General features: G+C 36.5%; 1 protein-coding gene across 2 annotated transcripts in view; it reads right to left on the bottom strand.

Moving 5' to 3' along the window:
- Positions 1-20,372, bottom strand: part of MNS1 (meiosis specific nuclear structural 1) — a 32,203-nt gene extending 11,831 nt beyond the window's left edge. Inside the window, exons 1-7 of one of the 2 annotated variants that reach the window (XM_074234606.1) lie at positions 20,265-20,372; positions 18,688-18,912; positions 15,861-15,988; positions 13,833-13,935; positions 2,646-2,875; positions 1,810-2,026; positions 1,614-1,721 (exon numbers count right to left, since the gene is read on the bottom strand). In XM_074234606.1, the coding sequence (XP_074090707.1) occupies positions 1,614-1,721; positions 1,810-2,026; positions 2,646-2,875; positions 13,833-13,935; positions 15,861-15,988; positions 18,688-18,912; positions 20,265-20,267 (1,014 nt within the window). In that variant the 5' untranslated portion in view covers positions 20,268-20,372. Of the gene's footprint in view, positions 1-1,613; positions 1,722-1,809; positions 2,027-2,645; positions 2,876-13,832; positions 13,936-15,860; positions 15,989-18,687; positions 18,913-20,064; positions 20,140-20,264 lie in introns of those variants that run through there. The other variant, XM_074234607.1, reaches the window with a different exon arrangement.
- Between the last annotated feature and the right edge of the window lie 775 nt (positions 20,373-21,147).

Below are 21,147 nucleotides of genomic sequence, written 5' to 3'. Positions count from 1 at the left end.
CACTGGCCAAGAACCATAATGATTGCTGATGCGTATTGCTGTCTACATCTATAACAAACATCTGTTGAAAGGCACATTGTTTTAAAATAAATTTACAACGTTGCTCTGCCCCACCTCACCTCATCCCTGCAGAACAGAGTCTATATCTAGAGCTATATGAGTTCTCTGTCTCTAGTTCCTGGAACCTTCCTGTACATAACACAAAAGCAATTTAATAAGTGATGTAAAAACTGGGAAAATTTGAAATGTCTGAAATGATGATCAGAAAAAGAACTAAATTGCTCTTATATTCATAATGGAGCCTAAATGCAAGAAATTTCATTGAAATTTTTAAATAAGATTTATCTGACTTCTTAAAGGATTTTCTTATATGATGAGCAGAGACTATAATTGGTGATAATATAATTGTAGGCAACTAGATTTACAGATAGAAAATGTTATTACAACTCCATGTACCTGGACATGAGCTGTCTGCTAGCCAAAAGACAACTACCTCATTAATAAAGCATCAATGGAATGTTGAGTTAGATATTAGTTAATAGTAGAAAGTGACTAAGTACAAAATAATGGCTAACAAATATATTTAAGATTGCTGGTGAAAGTATTTAAGAGAAGGGATCACTATTGGCTTGTAGTGAGTCACTTCTTACCTAAGTCCTTTTGTCTCTAAATCCCACTGAAGTCCTTAAAATATTCAGAGAGGGCAAGAGTTGTCTATAGGTACTATTACACTTTAACAATTAAATGATTGGGGCAGCTAGGTGGCACTGGGGCGGCTAGGTGGTGCAGTGGATAAAGCACTGGCCCTGGAGTCAGGAGTACCTGGGTTTAAATCCAGTCTCAGACACTTAATAATTACCTAGCTGTGTGGCCTCGGGCAAGTCACTTAACCCCATTGCCTAGCAACCCCCCCCCCAAAACCTAAAAAAACCCAACAATTAAATGATTATTTTTAAGTCACAGGAAAATAGATGGCTTCCTAGAAAGTGGCCATGTTTCACTGGGTGAACTATTTGCAATTGTTAGCATAGCTCCTTCTATTCCAGTGTCAATGGTTGATCAGCAGTCCTTAAAATTTAGCATCATGAAATCAAAATAAAAGTGGTTACTTTCATTTGAAAAATGATACCATATTCATAATTTCACACTAGCAAATATGCTTATATATATACTCTGCATTTTAAATTACCTAATATTTTTGCTTTGAAAAATTATAAAAATCATAATTGGCTAGCATGATACCCCAGGGACATACACAGTAGGTATCCAACAGGCCACTTACACAGTATATATCCTGATTTATGATACAATAATACAGCCTATTAATAATGCAATTTAACAGTTTTTATATCCAGAGTACTGTGCCTGAATTCAGGGAGATTCATCTTCCTGAGTTCAAATCTGGTTTCAGATTTTTACTAGCTATGTGACCCTGGGCAAGTCACTTAATTCTGTCTGTTTCCTCACCTGTAAAATGAGCTGGAGAAGCTCATTTCTACCAAGAAAACAAATGGGATAAAGACAGTTGAACATAACTGAAAAGACTGAACAAGAAAAACCTCTGCAGAATATTATACTCTGTACTGCTCATTTTGTCAACTTCCAAAACTTACCTGGACTTTCTTTCTATCTAACTCAGCTTGCTCTATTTCATATAAATCAAGTCTCACTTGTTCCATATCATCTTGTTGCTTCTGTATTTTTGCCAAGTGCTGGGCAATCTATGAAAGAAAATTTAAAAAACATTTTTATAGGACTCAACACACATTTTAAAGAATTTCTAATTTTTAAAGCCAAGTATATAAATACCAAATTCTTGTACTGCTCCTTTTTTGCCTCAAGCTTTTGAACTTGAGCCATCCGGTCTTCCTCTCTCTGCTTCTGCACGGTGGCAAACTCTAAGATTTTCCTGTTTTCTTCCTCCATTTCTTCACGTTTCTTCCTTCTCCACAGAGCTTGTTGTTTTTTAAACTCTTCTATATATTTATGAGTTGCAGCCATTTTTTCTAATTGCTGCTGTTTTTCCCTAAAGTACGAGACCCAAAAGGTTAATATTTGTAGTGATAAATATGATAGATGCATATGATAAATGATTATATGCAAACTATGTTAAAAAAAAGTTTCAATTTGACTTTTTAATAGATTTCCCCAAGTATCTCCAATATTTGTAATTTATCTAGGTATATTGTGAGATATAAATATTCTGGTGTTGGTAAAATGCTTCATAAAATGCTTTTGTCCTCCAAAATCCACTCATAACATACCCTACTCATTTTAGAAAACAGAAGCCAACATTACTTCTTTTTTTTCTTTTATTTTAGGTTTTTGCAAGGCAATGGGGTTAAGTGGCTTGCCCAAGGCCACACAGCTAGGTAATTATTAAGTGTCTGAGACCGGATTTGAACCCAGGTACTCCTGACTCCAGGGCTGGTACTTTATCCACTGTGCCGTCTAGCCGCCCCTCCATCATTACTTCTTGACTGAACTCTAGAGTAAAGTTACCTGCCAAAAAAATTCACTGGGTGAACCAAAATTGAGGTAGTGATAATTTAGGAAGTAACTCAATTACATAATAAAAATAACTAAATCTAGAGTCAATCACAAATGTGTAAGATTTTTGCATAGGAAAGGTTGGCTAAACTCACATTTGGTCTTCTTCATAGACTTTTCTAACAATCTCATCGATCATGAGTTTTTCTCGTAATAATTCTTCATAAGCTTCTTGTTTCTTCCTCTCTTGATCTTCAAGTTGACGCTCTAAGTCCCGCTGGTACTGAATTTTCTCCTTATAACGTCGAGCTTCTGCTTCAGTCTGTTCTTTTGTGTATCTCTCATGTTCTTCCTTCATTTGTCGGCCTATTTCAGATTCACGTTTCTAACATGGAAAAATATGTTGTTTCAAGTTTCCACTTTCTGGTTCAAACATAAGGAATAACCATCTTAAAATGTACCATATTTTTTTTTTTAAAGCAAGACTCTAGAATGAAATACTTTTATCATTACAGAGAGGAGAACAAAAGTTGTGTTGTTTTTTTTTTTTTTTTAGGTTTTTGCAAGGCAAATGGGGTTGAGTGGCTTGCCCAAGGCCACACAGCTAGGTTAATTATTAAGTGTCTGAGACCGGATTTGAACTCAGGTACTCCTGACTCCAAGGTCAGTGCTTTATCCACTACTCTACCTAGCCATCCCAAGTTGTGTTAATTTTACCAGGAAAATATGTTTCGATTACTATGATCAAAATGAAAAAAAAAGTCAAAACTAGGGGAAAAATAAGTATATGAAAAACAAAACCATCCAAAACTAATGTCAGAAAAAAAGTTTGGAGATGCAGGAAAAGTCTTAAAGAGGGCTTTTTCAGTTTTTTCAACATGTCTTTATACCTTTACCACTAATAGGTCTGTAATTCCCAGAGATAGGAAAAAGAAATGGATCTATTTGCAAAAATAGTTAAAGCCACTCTTTTCATGGTGTCTTTTTTTCATACACCCCTGGGTCATATTCCACAAGTAGAAAAGATCTTTGTAGAGTAGGATTTTTTTAATATTTTACATTAGAAAAATGTGAATGTCACTATTTAGTTTATAATTTAGGTTCAAAAGGATTGCAAATATCTGAATGAGGAATCATTCAGTTATCTCCTGTCTTTTTGTTATCAAGGAAAATGCTGAACTCTTCAAATGTTCCAATTTAATATGTTTATTCCTGACAGAATACATTGGGTTACTGTTTAAATTCCTCTCTCAGGATCCACTAAAACAAACAAAAACTGATTTTGATTTTATTAGAGAAAAAAACCCAACCCTCAGGTCAAATGAAATAATTAGAATGCAAATATTAATGAACTGAGGGAAGGGACTGTTTTTACTTTCATTTGTGGGACCTCCAGTGCTTAGCAATTGCTTGTTTTGAATGAAAGTTGGACATCTTTAAAACTGCAGTTTTTCCATCTCAATTTTGGAGAAAATGGAGAAAAAAAACTCACCCAAGATTTGATATCAAAGTATGACATATTTTCAGGATGCAACTGGAGTGACCCAAGAGGGTAAAGATGCCTAGGGTTGAGCATTGCCTCCAGGCTCCCTCTGGGATGGATAGTATCACTCTCCGCCAGAGGGGAGCAACTCACCGCCTTCTTCTAAGTGCCTTTCTCCTCCCCTCTCTGTAAGTCTAAGCTGATCTTACCCTGCAACATGGGTTTTCTCCTTAGATAAAGGGCTTCATCTCCATGGTCCTACTGAGTAGGATCCTATATATGATCCGGGGGGACCTGAAGGGGACCATTCTGAATGGGACCTTTCTGAATGGGCTTCATGTTCCACAGACTCTTTAAGGCTTGGGAGGTTACAAGCCCTCCCCAGGGGCCATGAGCACAGTTTAGTTTTACAAATGCTCCTATAACTCTCCAAGAAGAACCCTAAAACCACTTGGGCTCACCAGGATCCCCAGAAGAATGAGCTGGTTGGCTCTGGTGCTCTTCAGATAAGGGTGTGAGTGGAGAGCCAGGTTGAGTGAACTAGGTTCCCTTTTGCTCAAAGGGAGGGAGAAACTAGGAGGCATTTAGAAGAGAAAGTTCCGGAGAGCTCTCCAATGCCCCTCCTATTTTATCATGGATTGATTGGTCTTTGTTGATTCAAGGATTTTAAAAATCATTATGATAAATCGCTACCAAAATTTTCCTAAAAGATAAATGACCCCAGGCCCTATTGACCATTGTATACCTCAGAGCATTTTCTAAGGTGTTCTGCTATATATAGCCAGAAATGACAGTGGGGAAGGAAGTTCAGCTGCTGACAAGTAAGCTATAATACATTTTCCAAAAACAGAAAGTCAATGTTTTTCTACTATAGAAAGTAAGATAAAGGATTTTATGAGAATATTTCCCTCTCCTCATTTTTTTTACAAAGAAATTCCAATATTTAATATAAATTTAACAAAGTTTAGCTCTTTAAATTTTTATTCTTTAACTCTAAGAGGGTTGGGAGTTCTCACTCTTTCCTCCAAAACAGAAAAGCAATCAGTTAAATAAGTTAAACTAATAACTTGCTTTTCAACATTTCAGTAAACACAAAAGTCATATTTTTTCAATTATAGGCAAACTAAACTGCATTTTACCTCTAAGTGAGTTTAACAATGGCTTAAGATTAAATGATACTTTTAGAAGTTTTCTGAGTTTCCCTAGGGTCCCTTTAAGATAAAATTGCATCAAGGCAGGGAGGATGTTCTTTCGGTAATTGCTACAATTTCTTTTTATACATCTGTGTTACAAGGGAGATTAGACTTAATTCATTCTTACTGAAGTTTCTTTTTTTCCCCACTAAAGATTTGTTCTTATGGGAATCTTTTTGGTTGGTTTGTATTTAGCCCCATTAGGATTCACTAGAATCAACAAAAAACTGAATTTGATTTAGGGGGAAAAATCCTCGAGATAAATCAAAATTTCCTACCACAAAAACTAACAAAAAGAATCCCTCCAAAACCCTTCCCTAGTACTGTGGAATGAAACTGTCCTAATTTCACAAAAAATAAAAAGTAAAAGAAAAAGCTTTTATAAATATAAAAATAACTATATGTACATCTGGTAAGTTGGTCTCTAAAGATTCAGAAGTGAAGTTTCTTTTCTTCCCTTTTTTAAAACAATAGTTTCTCCACCTTGTTCAGGGGCTAGAAGTGCTAAGGCTCCTCACAATTCTACTCCTGACTGGCTCTAAGCCCTTCCCACCTGGGCCGTTTGCCCTCTTCTGCTGCTCCCAGGGGCTAACCACCCATTTGCCACCCTCCGAACTGTCATCTGCATCGCACCCTACACTTCAGAGCTCCTCAGCTCCATTCTCCTGGGAAGCTGGGATCACAAAACTTGTACCATTCCACCAAAAATATTTAAGACACTGTTCTCTCCATATGAAAAATCTAAAAAAATTCAAGGGAAAATAAATGTCCATTTTCATTTTTAAAGTGAATTCTGAGTTTTGAAAGTAAAAGTATAAAATCTATTTTCCTGCACAGAAAGATTTTTTGTTTTAGTGAACTCAGAATTTTAAAATACCAGTGATCTTGAATTCACAACATCTTTGGTTTCTCTTTCTTATCCTTGTTTAATTTCAAAACCTGCTCTTCACATTTCTCTGGGACCTCTAGGAGCTCTTCCCATTCTCACTGATCAACACTCACCTGGTTAAACAATCTTGGGTCCAATTCAATTGAATTTCTGGCTGTTCATCAAATACCAAATTCTAGACTTATGTCTGGAATGCCCTCTCTACTTAACTCCACACTGCAGAAACCTTTAATTCCTTTAAGACCGGGCTTAAGATCCACTTTCTATATTAAGTCTTTCCAATAGCAGCTAGAGTCCTAGCTCCCCAAATTACTTTATAACTATTATACATATATTTATTTATGCATATATAATTTTCTCTGAAAAAAAAATGTAAACCCTGGAAGGCAGAAATAGTTTTTTGTCAGGATTTCCAGTTGTTAGAACAGTTCGTAACAAATAACAGAAGCTTAGTAAATGACTGATGATTTGTTGATTCATTCACATTTATCAAAAAAAGTCTAAATTGTTTACTGTCCATTTACTTTGGGGGGGTGGTGGTAGGGCACCGGGGTTAAGTGATTTCCCCAAGATCATACAGCTAGTAAGTATCAAGTATGGGAGGAAGGATTTGAACTCAGGTCCTCCTGACTTTAGGGCTGGTTCACTGCACCACCTAGCTAGCTGCCCCCCATTTACTTTTAAATATATGAAATACATCCTAATAGTCCACTGAATATGCTTTTTCCATAGGTCAATAATTCCTCCCAACAGTCAAATCCAAATCTTTAGTCCCAACCTTTTTTGACGTCTCTGCATCATTAGCACCCAAGATCACCCTCCTTTCCACCTTTTCTCAAAAATCCAGCTAGGCCGGCTGCCTAGCTTAACCCTCAGTAGTGACTCCTTGGGAAAGATGAGTTTGACTCTTATTTGCTGTGTAAGTTCTTTAACTTTTGTTTTCCTCTGTTTCCTCATCAGCAAAGTGACATAGAATCAAAGACTTCTAAGTTTCCTTTTTAGTTCTATATCTATAACCCTATGAACTCTATAATTCCTTTGAATAACCTTAGGAAATGAATTTTTGTACTTTATTTTTTTTTATTTTTTAGGTTTTTGCAAGACAAATGGGGTTAAGTGGCTTGCACAAGGCTACAAAGCTAGGTAATTATTAAGTGTCTGAGACAGGATTTGAACCCAGGTACTCCTGACTCCAGGGCCTGTGCTTTATCCACTGTGCCACCTAGCCGCCCCTGAATTTTTGTAGTTTATGAACAAACCATGTGGTTTTACATCACTTTATATCAACTTGTTTCATTCAATTCAATAAAAATATTTATTAAACGTCTATTAAGTGCAAGACTGTTTCTTAAATGAAAATTTCCATTAAGATACAAATTCCTTATTAATTTTAAAATTTAAAAATTTTAAAAATATTAATTTTCCTGTGACCTTCTTCCCATCTCCATTATTCCAGATATTTTATATCTGATACTCAAAATGTGTTTATAATATTGGAAAACATTTAAAACTTGGCATATAGAACCTTAGTTGTCTCTTTAGGTTCATGCCCTGTCATTTATGTCAAGATGGTAATATACACCCAAAACACGACCACTTCTGCTTCTACTTCCATTTATTTGTACTGAATTTCCTCACATGAATATGTTTTATTAATGTAATATTCCATTCCCATTTTTAATCTATTATTTCAGTTGAAAAGATATTTTATTTTCAAACTATATTCCAGTCTTAAATCTCATCCCATTAATTCTCAATAATGAGCATGATTTCATGAACTCTTTGAAATAACATTTCTTATTATCCAAACTTTGGGTAATATAGACATCTGAGATCATTTGTTTTATTGTTAATATTTTCTTGAATATTTATTATATCCTTTGAATTACTAGTCCTCTCCCTGATCTTTTTCTTCCTGTACTATCTGTACCTGTTATACTCTTCTGGGACTGTCAGCTCTATTTGGGGCAGTTTTCATCTTTCTCTTTTTGTAAGGAAGCCCTCTTGATTAGATTTGTATGACTTCAGATATGTTAACTCTTGTTAACATTATTAACTCTTTCTAAGTATAATTCAGCTCCTCTATGTGAAAAAAAAATAGTCATGGCCCCCAAATCTAAATCTCATTCTCAGAGACCATTGTTAGCCAACTATTCACTTCTCAGATTTGCCTCTCTGTTATGAATACCTTAATTTCCATACGCAGGAGTTAATGAAAATGTCACCTGAGTCACTGAGATCTTCAGCCCTATCTCCAAACCTACCAAGGGTTTCCTAATTCTTAGCAGCACCTTCTTGGTTCCTCCTGATGGTTATTATTTGTCTATACATGAATCACTAAAAGTAGATAAAGGTTATCAGGTTTGACAAGTCTCAAGGAATTTTCCATAATATTCCAATACATATCCTGAGAAGAGAGTAGACTTCTATGATGTTTTATGTCAAATTGACTCCTTTATGCAACCCAATGATAACTATATCCTTTGAGAGGTAAATGAAAGAAGAATAATTTTTTTCTAAATTTTTGGAGAGCAGATTTCAAAGGATCCCAGAGAAAGGAGAAATAAGATCCAATGGCTAAATGTTTGAAAGGGAAATGGTCCCAAGAGAGACCAAAAACAGAATTCTGAAGACATAAAAAATGATGAAGAATAGGTGGAGAGACAAATATGGAAGTAAAGAGAATTTGTCAAAAGTAAAAAAAAAGAAACTGAAATGAAAGAAAATGAAAGCAAGGGCAAATTTAAAAAACTCAACAAATAATAGAACTATCCTTTAAGAATAAATCAAAGTTCTTTTTTCACAACATGACTGATATGGAAATATGGTTAACATGCTTGTACACATATAACCCATATCAATCAGATTACTTACTGTCCCAGGGAGGAGGAGAGAAGAGAGAGAAAAATGTTAGAACTCAAAATCTTACAAAAATGAATGTTGAAAATTATCTTTACATGTGATTGGAAAAAAATTAAATTCAAAAAAAGAATCACATCAAAACCTAAAAAGAACTGAGTCTGTTGATGAATTCAAGGGATGACAAATTTTTTAACTCATGATGGGGAAGAGAATCAAAGAAAGGGTAGAGCCACTGCTGAAGATAGACTAATATGATAATGGATAAAAAAAAAGGGAGAAAAAGTTGAACTATTCCACTTTTACTGCTATTCTATTTTCTCTCTGAGAAAGATATTCTTTGGACTAAGAAGTATAGGACAAAAAATTATCAAGAAATAGAAACACAAGACCTGTGAAGAAAGAGCATTGCCCTGAATGAATTCAAGTCCCAGACTCAGATGAACCCCTCACATTTCCATTACACTAAGCCTGACCAATGAAGAATTATCCAAAAGAAGCAACATTAAAATGTCATCAGAAATGTAGAACTAGAGGAGGAAGGGTGGACCAGACAAAGTGAAAGGGAAGGATAAAGGGGACCAATTTCAGTGGTATTCAGTGTCAAGAGATCTAGAGGAAGGATTCTGGTATGCTGATTGATCGTCTTTAGAAAATATAAAGACTATAGACAGGATGAGAATGTATGGACTGGTGGTAAGTGGCCAGGGGGATGCAGGGCTGAAGTGAGAAAGACCCAAATTCCAATCCAACCTCAGATGCTTCCAAGTGGTCTGACTCTGAGCACGTTGCTTAGCCTCAATAATAACAGCACTATAGCCAAGGGCTGTCTAATTATTAAGCGCTTTGTAAACCTTACAGAACAGTACAGGTGTCTCAAAAGTCTTAGTGCAGTTTTAAGCTATAGATAAAAGCTTAAAAGTATGCCTCAAAGCAAGATATTGTATAAAGTTTAAAAGTATGGGGTGGCTAGGTGGCGTAGTGGATAAAGCACTGGCCCTGGAGTCAGGAGTACCTGGGTTCAAATCTGATCTCAGACACTTAATAATTACCTAGCGGTGTGGCCTTGGGCAAGCCACTTAACCCCATTTGCCTTGCAAAAACCTTAAAAAAAAAAAGTACACAAAGACTTCCAAGACACCTTCTACACATTTGAGCTATTATTCTATATGATCACACATGCACCAAAGTCTCACAGTACTGAACAGGAGGTCAGGAGAATAGCAAGGGCCACAGTGCAGCCAGTGGTCACAGAAATGCTAAGGCTCCCCTCTATGCTTGGGGCTAACTCAGGGGCTAGAGGAAGGCGTGACCAGGTTGCCCCCCCCCATAAAACTTGTTTCAAGGCCTCACAAGCAGGATCCAGTCTATCTTCCTAGGCTTGCTGCATGTCTCGCCTTCCTTCCTTTCATATTATAATCCAAATGGCTCACTGGTCCCTCATTTGTATCACTCAATGTCCTGTCTCAGGGTATTGGCCTTCCCTCATACCTGCAATATGTCCCTCCTTTCCTAACTTTTTCCAAAGCTCAAGCGCCACCACCTACAGGAGACCTGTCCTGGTGCTCATCCTGGCTGCTTATTCCACCCTAATTTGGGAGACATTTTGTAATTGCAGATATGCAGACCAGGTATGTCCCTCCAATAAAATGTAAGCTTTGTGGCAGAGATCCCTATAGTAATACAATTTATATATGAAATAATAAATGGAATATAGGGAAGCTTAATAAATTTTGCTTGTTGTTTGATTTGGAATAGACAATGGATTGAGGAACAGATGCTGTGAGTAGGCATCACTGGGCAAGTGTCATGAATAAGATGCCTCAGGTCCTGTGAGCAGCCACTGAACCTACTCTATTATTATACTGGGCCTGTCTGAGAGTCAACAAAAGAAGGGGTCTTTCCACTAGGCTTTCAGGCTACATGAGGAGTTTGATGTTGGGCTTTAGATGTCATATCTTAAGTCATAGGTGAGCTGTAGCAAGTCAAATTCAAAACAGATGGACAGAAGGCTGAGATCTAGAGGCCAGGTTGAATGAGGATCAGGCAAAAGAACTGCATCTGTTTAGCCAAAAGAGAAGACTTAAGAAGGTCTTGACTTAAGGAAATAATTACTATTGTCAAATATTTAAAGGGTTATCATTGTGGAAGAGGGATTAAACTTGTTCTACTTGGTCCCAACAGAAAAGAACTAGAAACAATGGACGACCAAAAAAAAAAAAAACCCAAAACAAAACTTGCTAACAAATGGAGCTTTGGGAAAGGAATGGAGTAGAAAGTGGACAACCCCTTGCGGGATATAGTGGCAGAAGAATTTTTAACCAATATGGAAGAAATGAAGTAAGAGATTACAAGTGAAATAAAAGTCATGGAGGAAGCAGGGGTGGGATAGCTTAGAATAATTGCTGACAAGCCCAAAAAAAAGAGAAACCCTGAAAATTTGAATGGACTAAACAGAAATCAGCAATTTCCAACTGACTAGGAAAACAGATCAGGGAGAAATAATCAAACTACCTGAAATCAATAACAAAACAAACAGCCTAGACATCTTATTTCAAGAAATCATAAATGAAAATTATCCAGATCTATTTAATTTAGAAGTGAAAATAGAAATAATTCACTCATTACTTCTTTTTTTAATTTTTTTCAGGTTTTTTTATTTTTTTTGCAAGGCAATAGGGTTAAGTGGCTTGCCCAAGGCCACACAGCTAGGTAATTATTAAGTGTCTGAGGCCACATTTGAACTCAGGTACTCCTGACTCCAGGGTTGGTGCTCTATCCACTGTGCTATCTAGTTGCCCCACTCAATACTTCTTGAAAAAAAAATCTTGAAATGAAAACTTCTAGGAATGGTAATGTCAAAAACCTAAAATTTCCAGATCAAAAAAAAAAATACTACATTCAGCTAAAAAGATATCAGGTACTAAGGAATAAGATTGGATAGCTATTATTTCATAGAAGAGAAAAACCTGGAAAAACCATGTATAAAAGGTAAAAAAAAAAATAAAGGTTTATGCTAAAAATAACTTACCCTTATAGTTTTGCCCTGAAAAACTGAGTATAGTCCTACAGGGTAAAAAATGAACTTTATTGAAATTGAAGTCTTTCAAATATTCCTTATAAAAATCCTGAATCTTAGTAGAAACTCTGAAATACAAACATGGGAGTCAAGGGTACTCTATAAAAGTAATTACAAATGGAAGGGACTATATGATCAAGAAGTTGTAATCAAATAAGAGGAGAAGAATCTAGTGTTCTTTCAAAATTGAAGAGTACGTGTGTGGAGAGGAGAGAGGGGAAATGCATAGCATAAGAAGACTAGAAAGGTATGGGGTGAGAGACTGGGTTATGAAGGGCTTTGAAGGACAAACAAGAGGAATGACAAGACTATCTAAATAATCAGTGAAAAAAAGAATAGGTCAATAAATTAGGCATATAACTAAAAATATTAGATTAACCACAAATCAAAATACTCTAACTAAACACCAAATTAGAAATTCAGAAAATCATAGAATGAACAAAACTGAAAGCAAAGAACCTCATCATATTGATTTTAAAAATATATATAAAGATCTATGTCTCTTGGTTTTGATAGGGGAAGCCAATAAAAATAGATAAACCATTATCTAATTTGATTTAAAAAGGGAAGACAATTATACTGCTAGTATCAACAATGAAAAGGGAGAATTTACAATAAATGAAGAAGAATATTATTAGAAACTATTTTGCTTATACCACTACTAGGTCTGTATACCAATAAGATTTAAAAAAAGAAAAGAAAGGAATAGGACCTATTTGTATAAAAATATTTATAGCAGTTCTTTTTGTAGTAGCTAAGAATTGGAAATCAAAGGGATGCTCATCAATTCGGGAATGGCTGAACAAGCTGTGATATATGATTGTGATGGAATATTATTGCGGTGTATAAAAAATGACAAGGAGGATAATTTCAGAAAAACGTGGACTTACATGAACTGATACAAAGTAAAGTGAGCAGAACCGGGAAAACATTGTATATAGATAGCAATAACAATATTATATGATGAAGATATTTTCAGCAATACAATGATCCAAAATAATCCCCAAAACCTCATGATGAAACCTGCTATTTGCCTTCAGAGAAAGGACTGATGCTTCTGAATGCTTCTGACTAAACCATATTTTTCACTTTCTTTTTTATTTGTCTTCTTGTAAAAATGACTTATAGAAATGTATTACATGATTGCACATGTATAACTTATATCAGATTGCTTACCTTCTTAGGGAGGGGAGAGGGAAAAGATAGAATTTGGAATTCAAAACTTAAAAAATTGTTAAAATTTTTTAACATATAATTGGGAAGGGGAGGCTAGGTGGCGCAGTGGATAGAGCACCAGCCTTGGAGTCAGGAGTACCTGGGTTCAAATCCGACCTCAGACATTTAATAATTACCTAGTCGTGTGGCCTTGAGCAAGCCACATAACCCCATTGCCTTGAAAAAAAAATCTAAAAAAAACAAAACAGGAGAGGCTAGGTGGTGTAGTGGATAAAGCACTGGCCTTGGAGTCAGGAGTACCTGGGTTCAAATCCGGTCTCAGACACTTAATAATTACCTAGCTGTGTGGCCTTGGGCAAGCCATTTAACCCCATTTGCCTTGCAAAAACAAAACAAAACAAAACATATAATTGGGAAGATATTTTTAAAAAAACATTTTGCTTGTCTTTATGTGTAATTGGAATTTTTTTAAAATAAACTATTTTGTTAAATTATATGGGAATAACTGATCATTTAAATGAAATCAATAAGATATTTACAGAACTCTGAAATAACAGAATAACAGAAATAGAAAATTTGAATAACCCAATATCAGAAAAAGGAACTGATCAAATCATAAATTAATTTATAATTCTAATACATGTCTTAAGAAAAATATATTACCATCTTCTCATAGTTGATAGCTTCTTTTTCAGCAATTTGTGCAGCCCTTTCTTTATTCATGTAAGCTGCTTTCAATTTGTTCTCTAATTCTCGAAGTTCAAGACTGTTAAAAAAATACATTTAACCAATAAGACACATTAAATTAATTGATTTTCTTTAGGAATTACTCAAAATCTATGTTTAAAATTTAATGTAATTTGAATTATATTTTAAAATTTCCATATTCTTTTCTAAAAACTCAAAAACAAAACTTTTTAAAACCAATGTTTTACAAAAACAGCATTTCCTAAATAACATGATTAAATATAAATACATTTTCTATGAATATATACTATATTCTAACATATACATATATATAAACATTTATTTCCTATTAAGCCTATAAAGTCAGAAACCAGATCTTTCTCTAAAATTTTTATCTCCCATCAGTATTTACCACAGTGATCTGTATTTGTTGAATTGGATAAAACACTATAGAACTTTAATAAAATCTTAATTAACCAAAATGCTTGAGGACTAAGCAATTAAACACTTTATTTCTATAGTTATTTTTGTATACTGATACACTTTTCTGCCTCAGTTAAAATACCATGTTAAATGTAATTAGATTTTCTTTTGATGGCTAAATAAGTTGTAGTTCTTCTGAGCCATTCAAAATACTGCAGTATTACAGAATTAAAATCATCATAAAAATGTATTAAGCATATTCTATATGTAAGTCACTATGTTAAGTAATGCCACAAAAATAAAATCTTCTCTACTTTGCAAGAGTTTACATTCTACTGGAGAATAACACTAGGATGATACAAGGTAATTGAAGCAGGGGGAGAGAACACTAACTTGGGAAGATCCAGAAGGTTCAATTCACAAAGAAGGGAGGAAATAAATTTTTATAGAAGACAAGGGTTGTAAGCAGTCAATATGAGAAAAGGGAGTACATTCCAGCCAAGGAAGAGAACACAGGAATGTATGGAGATAGGAGGCGGAGTGTATAGTTTGGGAAACAGCTTGACTGGAAGTAGAATTCATAAAGGTGATCAGTATGAGATAAAACTGAAAGGTAGATTAAAACCAGATTATACAAGGCCATAAATGCTAGATTGAGGAATATCTATTTTTCCTTTAGATAAGGTGGAAAACAAATCTGTGCTATGAGAAAATTATTTAGAGTTTAGTTTGATTTGGAAGGAATAACCTAATTCATCTTCTCAATTTTTATTGTTCTTTCAAAATTATACTCAATTTCAGAACATCCCATAAATACGAATGTGCCTGTGTCATGGTAGGAAAAGGCATATTCAACAACAAAGCTTTTATTTTTCCAATTACATGCAAAAGATAGTTTTCAATATTCATCCTTTTTTTTTAATTTTGCAAGGCAGTGGGAATAAGTGACTTGCCCAAGGTCACAGAGATTGGTAATTATAATGTGTCTGAGATGGGATTTGAACTCAGGTCCCCCTGACTCCAGGGCTGATGCTCTATCCACTGTACCACCAAGCTGCTCCAACATTCATCTTTTTGTAAACTTTTGAATGCCACATTTTTCTACCTCCCTCCCTTCCCTCCTCCTCATGGCAGCAAACAATCTGACATAGATTGTTTATGTATAATTGTGTTAACATATTTCCATGTTAGTCATGTTGTGAAAGAATAATTAGAAGAGGAAAACAAAAAACTAAGAGAAAGAAACATAAAAGAAGTTTTAAAAAGTAAACAGTGTCCTTTGCTCTGCATTCTGTATTTCTTATTAGTCTGTGAAATGTTGTGTTTTTTCAGGTTTCATATAAAGAAATAATATGAAGAGGTATGCTTACTTTCTATCAGCATAAAATTTAGCCAGAAATAGTCATTTAAAATATTTCCTCTCTCCTTGATATATTATAGTGCTTATAAATATATGTAGCATAAAATGGCTTTAATTATAATTCAATAGAAGATTTTAATTCAAACATATTACAAATTAATACTATGCTAAATCACATGAAATAAAATTTCATACATGATTTTCAATTTAAATAAAGATACCTGTTTTCTCTTATTTGCTGCCTCATTTTTTCATCCTTTAGATTTTCATTCTTTAGTTTCGCCAGCTCTGAAGCCAATTTTTCTTCTTGTTCTAGTTGTCTTGCCTTCATCCTTTTGTTTTCTTCTGCCTAGCCAAAGAAAATAATTTAGATTTCAGAAGAGTCAGTTTTTTAGTTTTTCTATGGCATTTTCAGTAGAGTAAATAATGTTCTCCTTGAGGGCATAAAGTGTTTCATTTTTGTTTTTCAAATCCCCAGATCCTAGGATAGTGTCTTGATTATAGTAAATATTTGTTTAACTGAATTTGACTAAAGTTCCTCAAAAGCAAGACCTACATCTTCTATTTTGGGGAACTCCCTACAAGGCTCCCTTGTGGATTGTTCTGCATAAGGTTAAAGTTTAATAAAGAATTCGAATTCAATACTCTTGTTAGCACAGCAGGAAAGGTAATGCATCTCAATCACAGAAGTGGGAAGAGACCAATGTAGGTCTCTCACCAAGAGAGTAAACTAGTATTTCTAGTCCTATAGGAGTTAAGATGTAGACAGGATGATTATGTAAAGGAAGCAATATATACATTACAAGTGAGCTAAACCATCTTACATCTATAAATTTCAAACTTAACATCCTCCCAGGTTGACTTAGCACAAAGTAAGAGGATATCTTGGGACAAGTGGTATGTACTTGAGTTATATATGAAGGAAAAGCCAATGGAAAAAACTAATTCCTGAAAATCAGAAAGGCAGTTGTGGAGTCAGTGAAGGAGATCAGTCTTCTGAAATACTTCCTCTATACTTCACTCAACAAAAGCCTTCATTGGCTCCAAACTGTTCCTAAGGAAAAAGGTCCTCCACCAAGTTAAAAGTTCTAATATACATTACTTCCTTATATTACACTTTGATCCAAATTGGTCTACTAGTTATTTTTCAAATTCAAAATGTTTTTTCCCACCTCTGTGCTTTCACAGAGATTATCCCCTATGCAGAGTTCTTTCTTCCTTTAATGTTCAAGTCAGCTACTGCCTTCTCTGTGAAGCCTTTTCTGGTCCGTCTCTTCTCAAATTTTCATAGAGCATTTTGTTTGGATCTCTCCTTTGCCTATACCACCTTCTAGTTCCATCTAGTTTTATGTACATGGTACAGTCACTATTGTAGCTTGTGAATTCCGTTAAGGGAAGGATAAAACTTGTTTATTTTTATATTTCCAGTGTCTGGCACAGAGCCTTTCACACATTTATCAGAATTTCAATGGATCTATGATTTCATAAATGTAGGTATTTCTTATAATAACCTATCTACACGTTTTTATTTTATCTATACTCATCCAGTGCAACTCTCGTCAATGCCTTATCCCAATGCCTGCGTAAGGGCATAGGTAGCTCTCCTGTTAGTCTTTTTTTTTAAAATAACAACTGGATACCCAAAGAGCACCTGTGCTTTCTATCTGTTATCTCTTGCTTTCACTAACTGACTGACATATCATACCCTGGAAGCTATTTTTTAGACCACATCTTTATGCAAGTCATTATTGGAAATATGTTACTACTTGTGTCTACCATAGAAGAGATTTTGGGCTACCCACAACTTTGATTCTTAGCTGATAGGATTCAGTTAGGAAAGAAATCTTGAAAAGATGAGTTTTTGTTTCAAGGCAGTAGTTTGAGATGGTGGAAATCAGTCCTCTATCTTTGCCTGTTCAATTGTAGGTCAAGTTTACTAAGGTCTGCCCAAGATACATATATATACACATATACATATATATACATATATATGTATACACACACACACATAGACACACACACACACACACACTGAATGGACTGATTCAAATATCCTTCCAAATATAATCAAAAGACATCATTCTTCAAACTGTTTTTTTTCTATATGATCTGTGAAGTTAATTTTGAGTTGCTCTTGATCTCACTTAGGTTAGCTTAGTAGTACTCAGAGCCTTGAAGCAATCACACCAATGTTATTTGCAAAGAAAAAATTCTTGGGTATTTCAGGATCTATAAGGAATTTCTCTTCTATTTGCAGTTTGTGTTGGACATACTCTATGACAGTGGTAAATGCCTTTTGCAAGTATATATCTTTGTTATTAACAATTTGCTTAATATAGCAATAATGAAAGGCTTGAACAAGGTTATTTCTGTTGCTAATTCTTTCAAGGAGCTTGTATAATCCTAACACATATGGGAGACAATTTGCCGAAGGAATCTTTCAGGTTACATTTTTAGTCTATCTAAAGATTTTTTTGAAATCATCAACTAATTTGTTCAGTGGGATCTTGAAATCCCTTGAATCTATAGTAAGAGACAAAAGATGAAAATAACCAAGTATCACAGTTGTACCTCAAAGAGAATAAAAGATCCAGAAGATAAACCTCCACTGTGATCCATCTTCTATGGAAGAATTAAGGAAAGAAAAGAAAATGAATTGCATAAAAAGAGATAAAAGGGGTTGAGATGTACCAAAGGACCCATAGAAATAAGATCACAGATCTTTGTATTAAGATTAAACAATACTCAACTAAAGCTTAACGTACATATTTTAAAATTGTAAGTTTTCGTCGGTAGAGCTTAATGGAAGTAGAATGATATAGTTCTAAGAAAAAAGAAGTAGAATTTAAGAATTACAACTTTCCATTAAGTAATCCTATTATAAAGTTATCATGAAGAAAGCACCCTGCAAACCTTAAAGCCCTATGTAAGTATGAATTATTGGCACTCTTATTACCTGGTATCATTTCAAAGGACTGTAATCAACTGCTTCTTAGTAGAAACTGAGAGAAAAAAATTATCTGAGATAGTATATTGGGATGCCCTTACCTTCTGAATAGCCTCTTCCATATCTAATTCAAATTGTTCATCCTGTAATAATCGGAGGATTCTTTTCCGTTCAATACGTTCATCATTTGCTATTATCATCTTCTGTATTTTGAGTTGTTCCCCCTGCCTTATTTGATCATTTATTTGTAAATTTTTTAAGTATTTGTCATTTATAGCTTTCTGATGCTTTTCTGCAATATTCGGCTTCCGTTTTTCTGAAGTATCCTAAAATGAAAAATAATACCATTTGTTTCCTTATGTCTTCCATAAAACTCCAGTTATCAAACCTAAATTGATGTCAAAGATGTTTATTTTAAAAAGAAAACTTTACAAATCTTAAAGTGCTATAGGACAACTATCATTATCACCCTTACATAAAATTCTGTCATAAGTGATTCCATGCTGCTTTCCATCAGTTGAAATGGGATGTAAGGAAAGAGTGTAACAGAAGAGGATGGAAAAAGAGAAGAAAAAGGATGAGCTGATAACAAGGAGGAATAAGTAAGAGGATGAAAAACATTCTGTCGCACATCAGTATTAAGCTTAAAAGTTCATTGTGACAAAAGTGTAACAATTGGGATGGGAAATTGGGATGGTGCTTTGATTTTTTTCTTCCTGGATTCATGGAACTGCATCAATTAGAAGGTGCCCAAGTCAACTCTGCCCTCTCACTTACTACCTCTGCCCTCTTACTACTTTTCTGAAGGATTGCTGTCACACTGTCCCTATACAATTCCCATCAACCTACTGACCAGCAGGGAGCACCTGGCCCAACCTGCCGGGAGCACCTGGCCCAACCTGCAGGGAGCACCTGGTCCAACCTGCAGGGAGCACCTGGTCCAGCCTGCCGGGAGCACCTGGTCCAGCCTGCCGGGAGCACCTGGTCCAGCCTGCCGGGAGCACCTGGTCCAGCCTGCCGGGAGCACCTGGTCCAGCCTGCCGGGAGCACCTGGCCCAACCTGCAGGGAGCACCTGGTCCAACCTGCAGGGAGCACCTGGTCCAGCCTGCCGGGAGCACCTGGTCCAGCCTGCCGGGAGCACCTGGTCCAGCCTGCCGGGAGCACCTGGTCCAGCCTGCCGGGAGCACCTGGTCCAGCCTGCAGGGAGCACCTGGTCCAGCCTGCCGGGAGCACCTGGTCCAGCCTGCAGGGAGCACCTGGTCCAGCCTGCAGGGAGCACCTGGTCCAGCCTGCCGGGAGCACCTGGTCCAGCCTGCCGGGAGCACCTGGTCCAGCCTGCAGGGAGCACCTGGTCCAGCCTGCCGGGAGCACCTGGTCCAACCTGCCGAGGCTGAGGCTGCGCTTGCTGCGAGCGCCCCCCCCCCCCCAGGCCCAAGAACAAAGGACCCGGAAGCCTCTGGGCCCCAGGGGGACAAACCCGTCAACTTTCTTGTTTTTGTTGGATTTAAACTGGATTTCTGGATTCCTGGTTAGCGGGATGTGACGGTGGGCGGGGGAGGGGCAGGAGGGCGGGAAAGTTGGGGAGCGAGAAGAGGCGGGACCGTGAAGCGCGGAGGGGGCCGCCGGGCCGCGTCTCACCCCGGGAGCCTCGCGTTTCCCGCCCCGGGCACCACTCACCATCCCGGCCAACGACGAGCCCAGCCCGGCTCCCCAGAGCCCGCTGCTTCCCTCCGCGCTCCTGTTTACAGTGCGTAGCCCAGGTAACCGTCACCCCCTCCCCCCAGTGGAGTTGGCGCAGGCGCCTTGAGGCTTCGTTCAGAACGCGGCCTCCCATTGGTTGTTGAGATAGCCAATCAGTGCCTCGCGATGGGGTCTCAACTCCATGGACTGCACGCTCAAGGTGGAGCAATGTAACCATGGAAACAAATAAAGACTGACAGATTGCCGGGGGGGGGGGAGTAAGATGGGGAAAAATTTGTAAAACTCAAAATAAATAAAATCTCTAATTAACCAACTCTCTGGAATAAAGTCGGACAGCGCTGGAAGCTTGGGGGGGGTGCTCTACTATGGGCTTGGTTCTGAAGTCATTTAGTGATTCCTAACTCTTTCCAAACACAGATTTGGGGAAAATGTCTTTTTTTTTTTTAAAGCATGGAAAGCTTTTCATCTGGCTCCTCCATGTCTCTGTCTCTGAGATATTATATTGGGATGCCCTTACCTTCTGAATAGCCTCTTCCATATCTTAATGTTTATGGTGGTGGACTTTATTGAATTTGAGGTTGAAAGGTCTTAGTAATTTCTCTTTGTTAACTCCAGACACTTTTTTAAATTTAATTTTTTTCTTGACAAGGCAATAGGATTGAGTGACTTGCCCAAGGCCACACAGCTAGGCAATTATTAAGTGTCTGAGGTTGGATTTGAACTCTGGTCCTCTTGACTCCAGGGCCGGTGCTCTGTTAGCTGCCCCAACTCCAGACACTCTTGACTAACCTTCTTACCTGGACAGTTAGGTGACAAAGACTGGTTCTTGTCCTTTTTTACTAAAGAAGACCAAAATGGC

This window comes from Macrotis lagotis, chromosome 4 (assembly GCF_037893015.1).
Source record: "Macrotis lagotis isolate mMagLag1 chromosome 4, bilby.v1.9.chrom.fasta, whole genome shotgun sequence".
Taxonomy (NCBI): domain Eukaryota; kingdom Metazoa; phylum Chordata; class Mammalia; order Peramelemorphia; family Peramelidae; genus Macrotis; species Macrotis lagotis.
The sequence above is the reverse complement of the archived record's forward strand: the minus strand, read 5'-3'. Positions and strand labels throughout refer to the sequence as shown.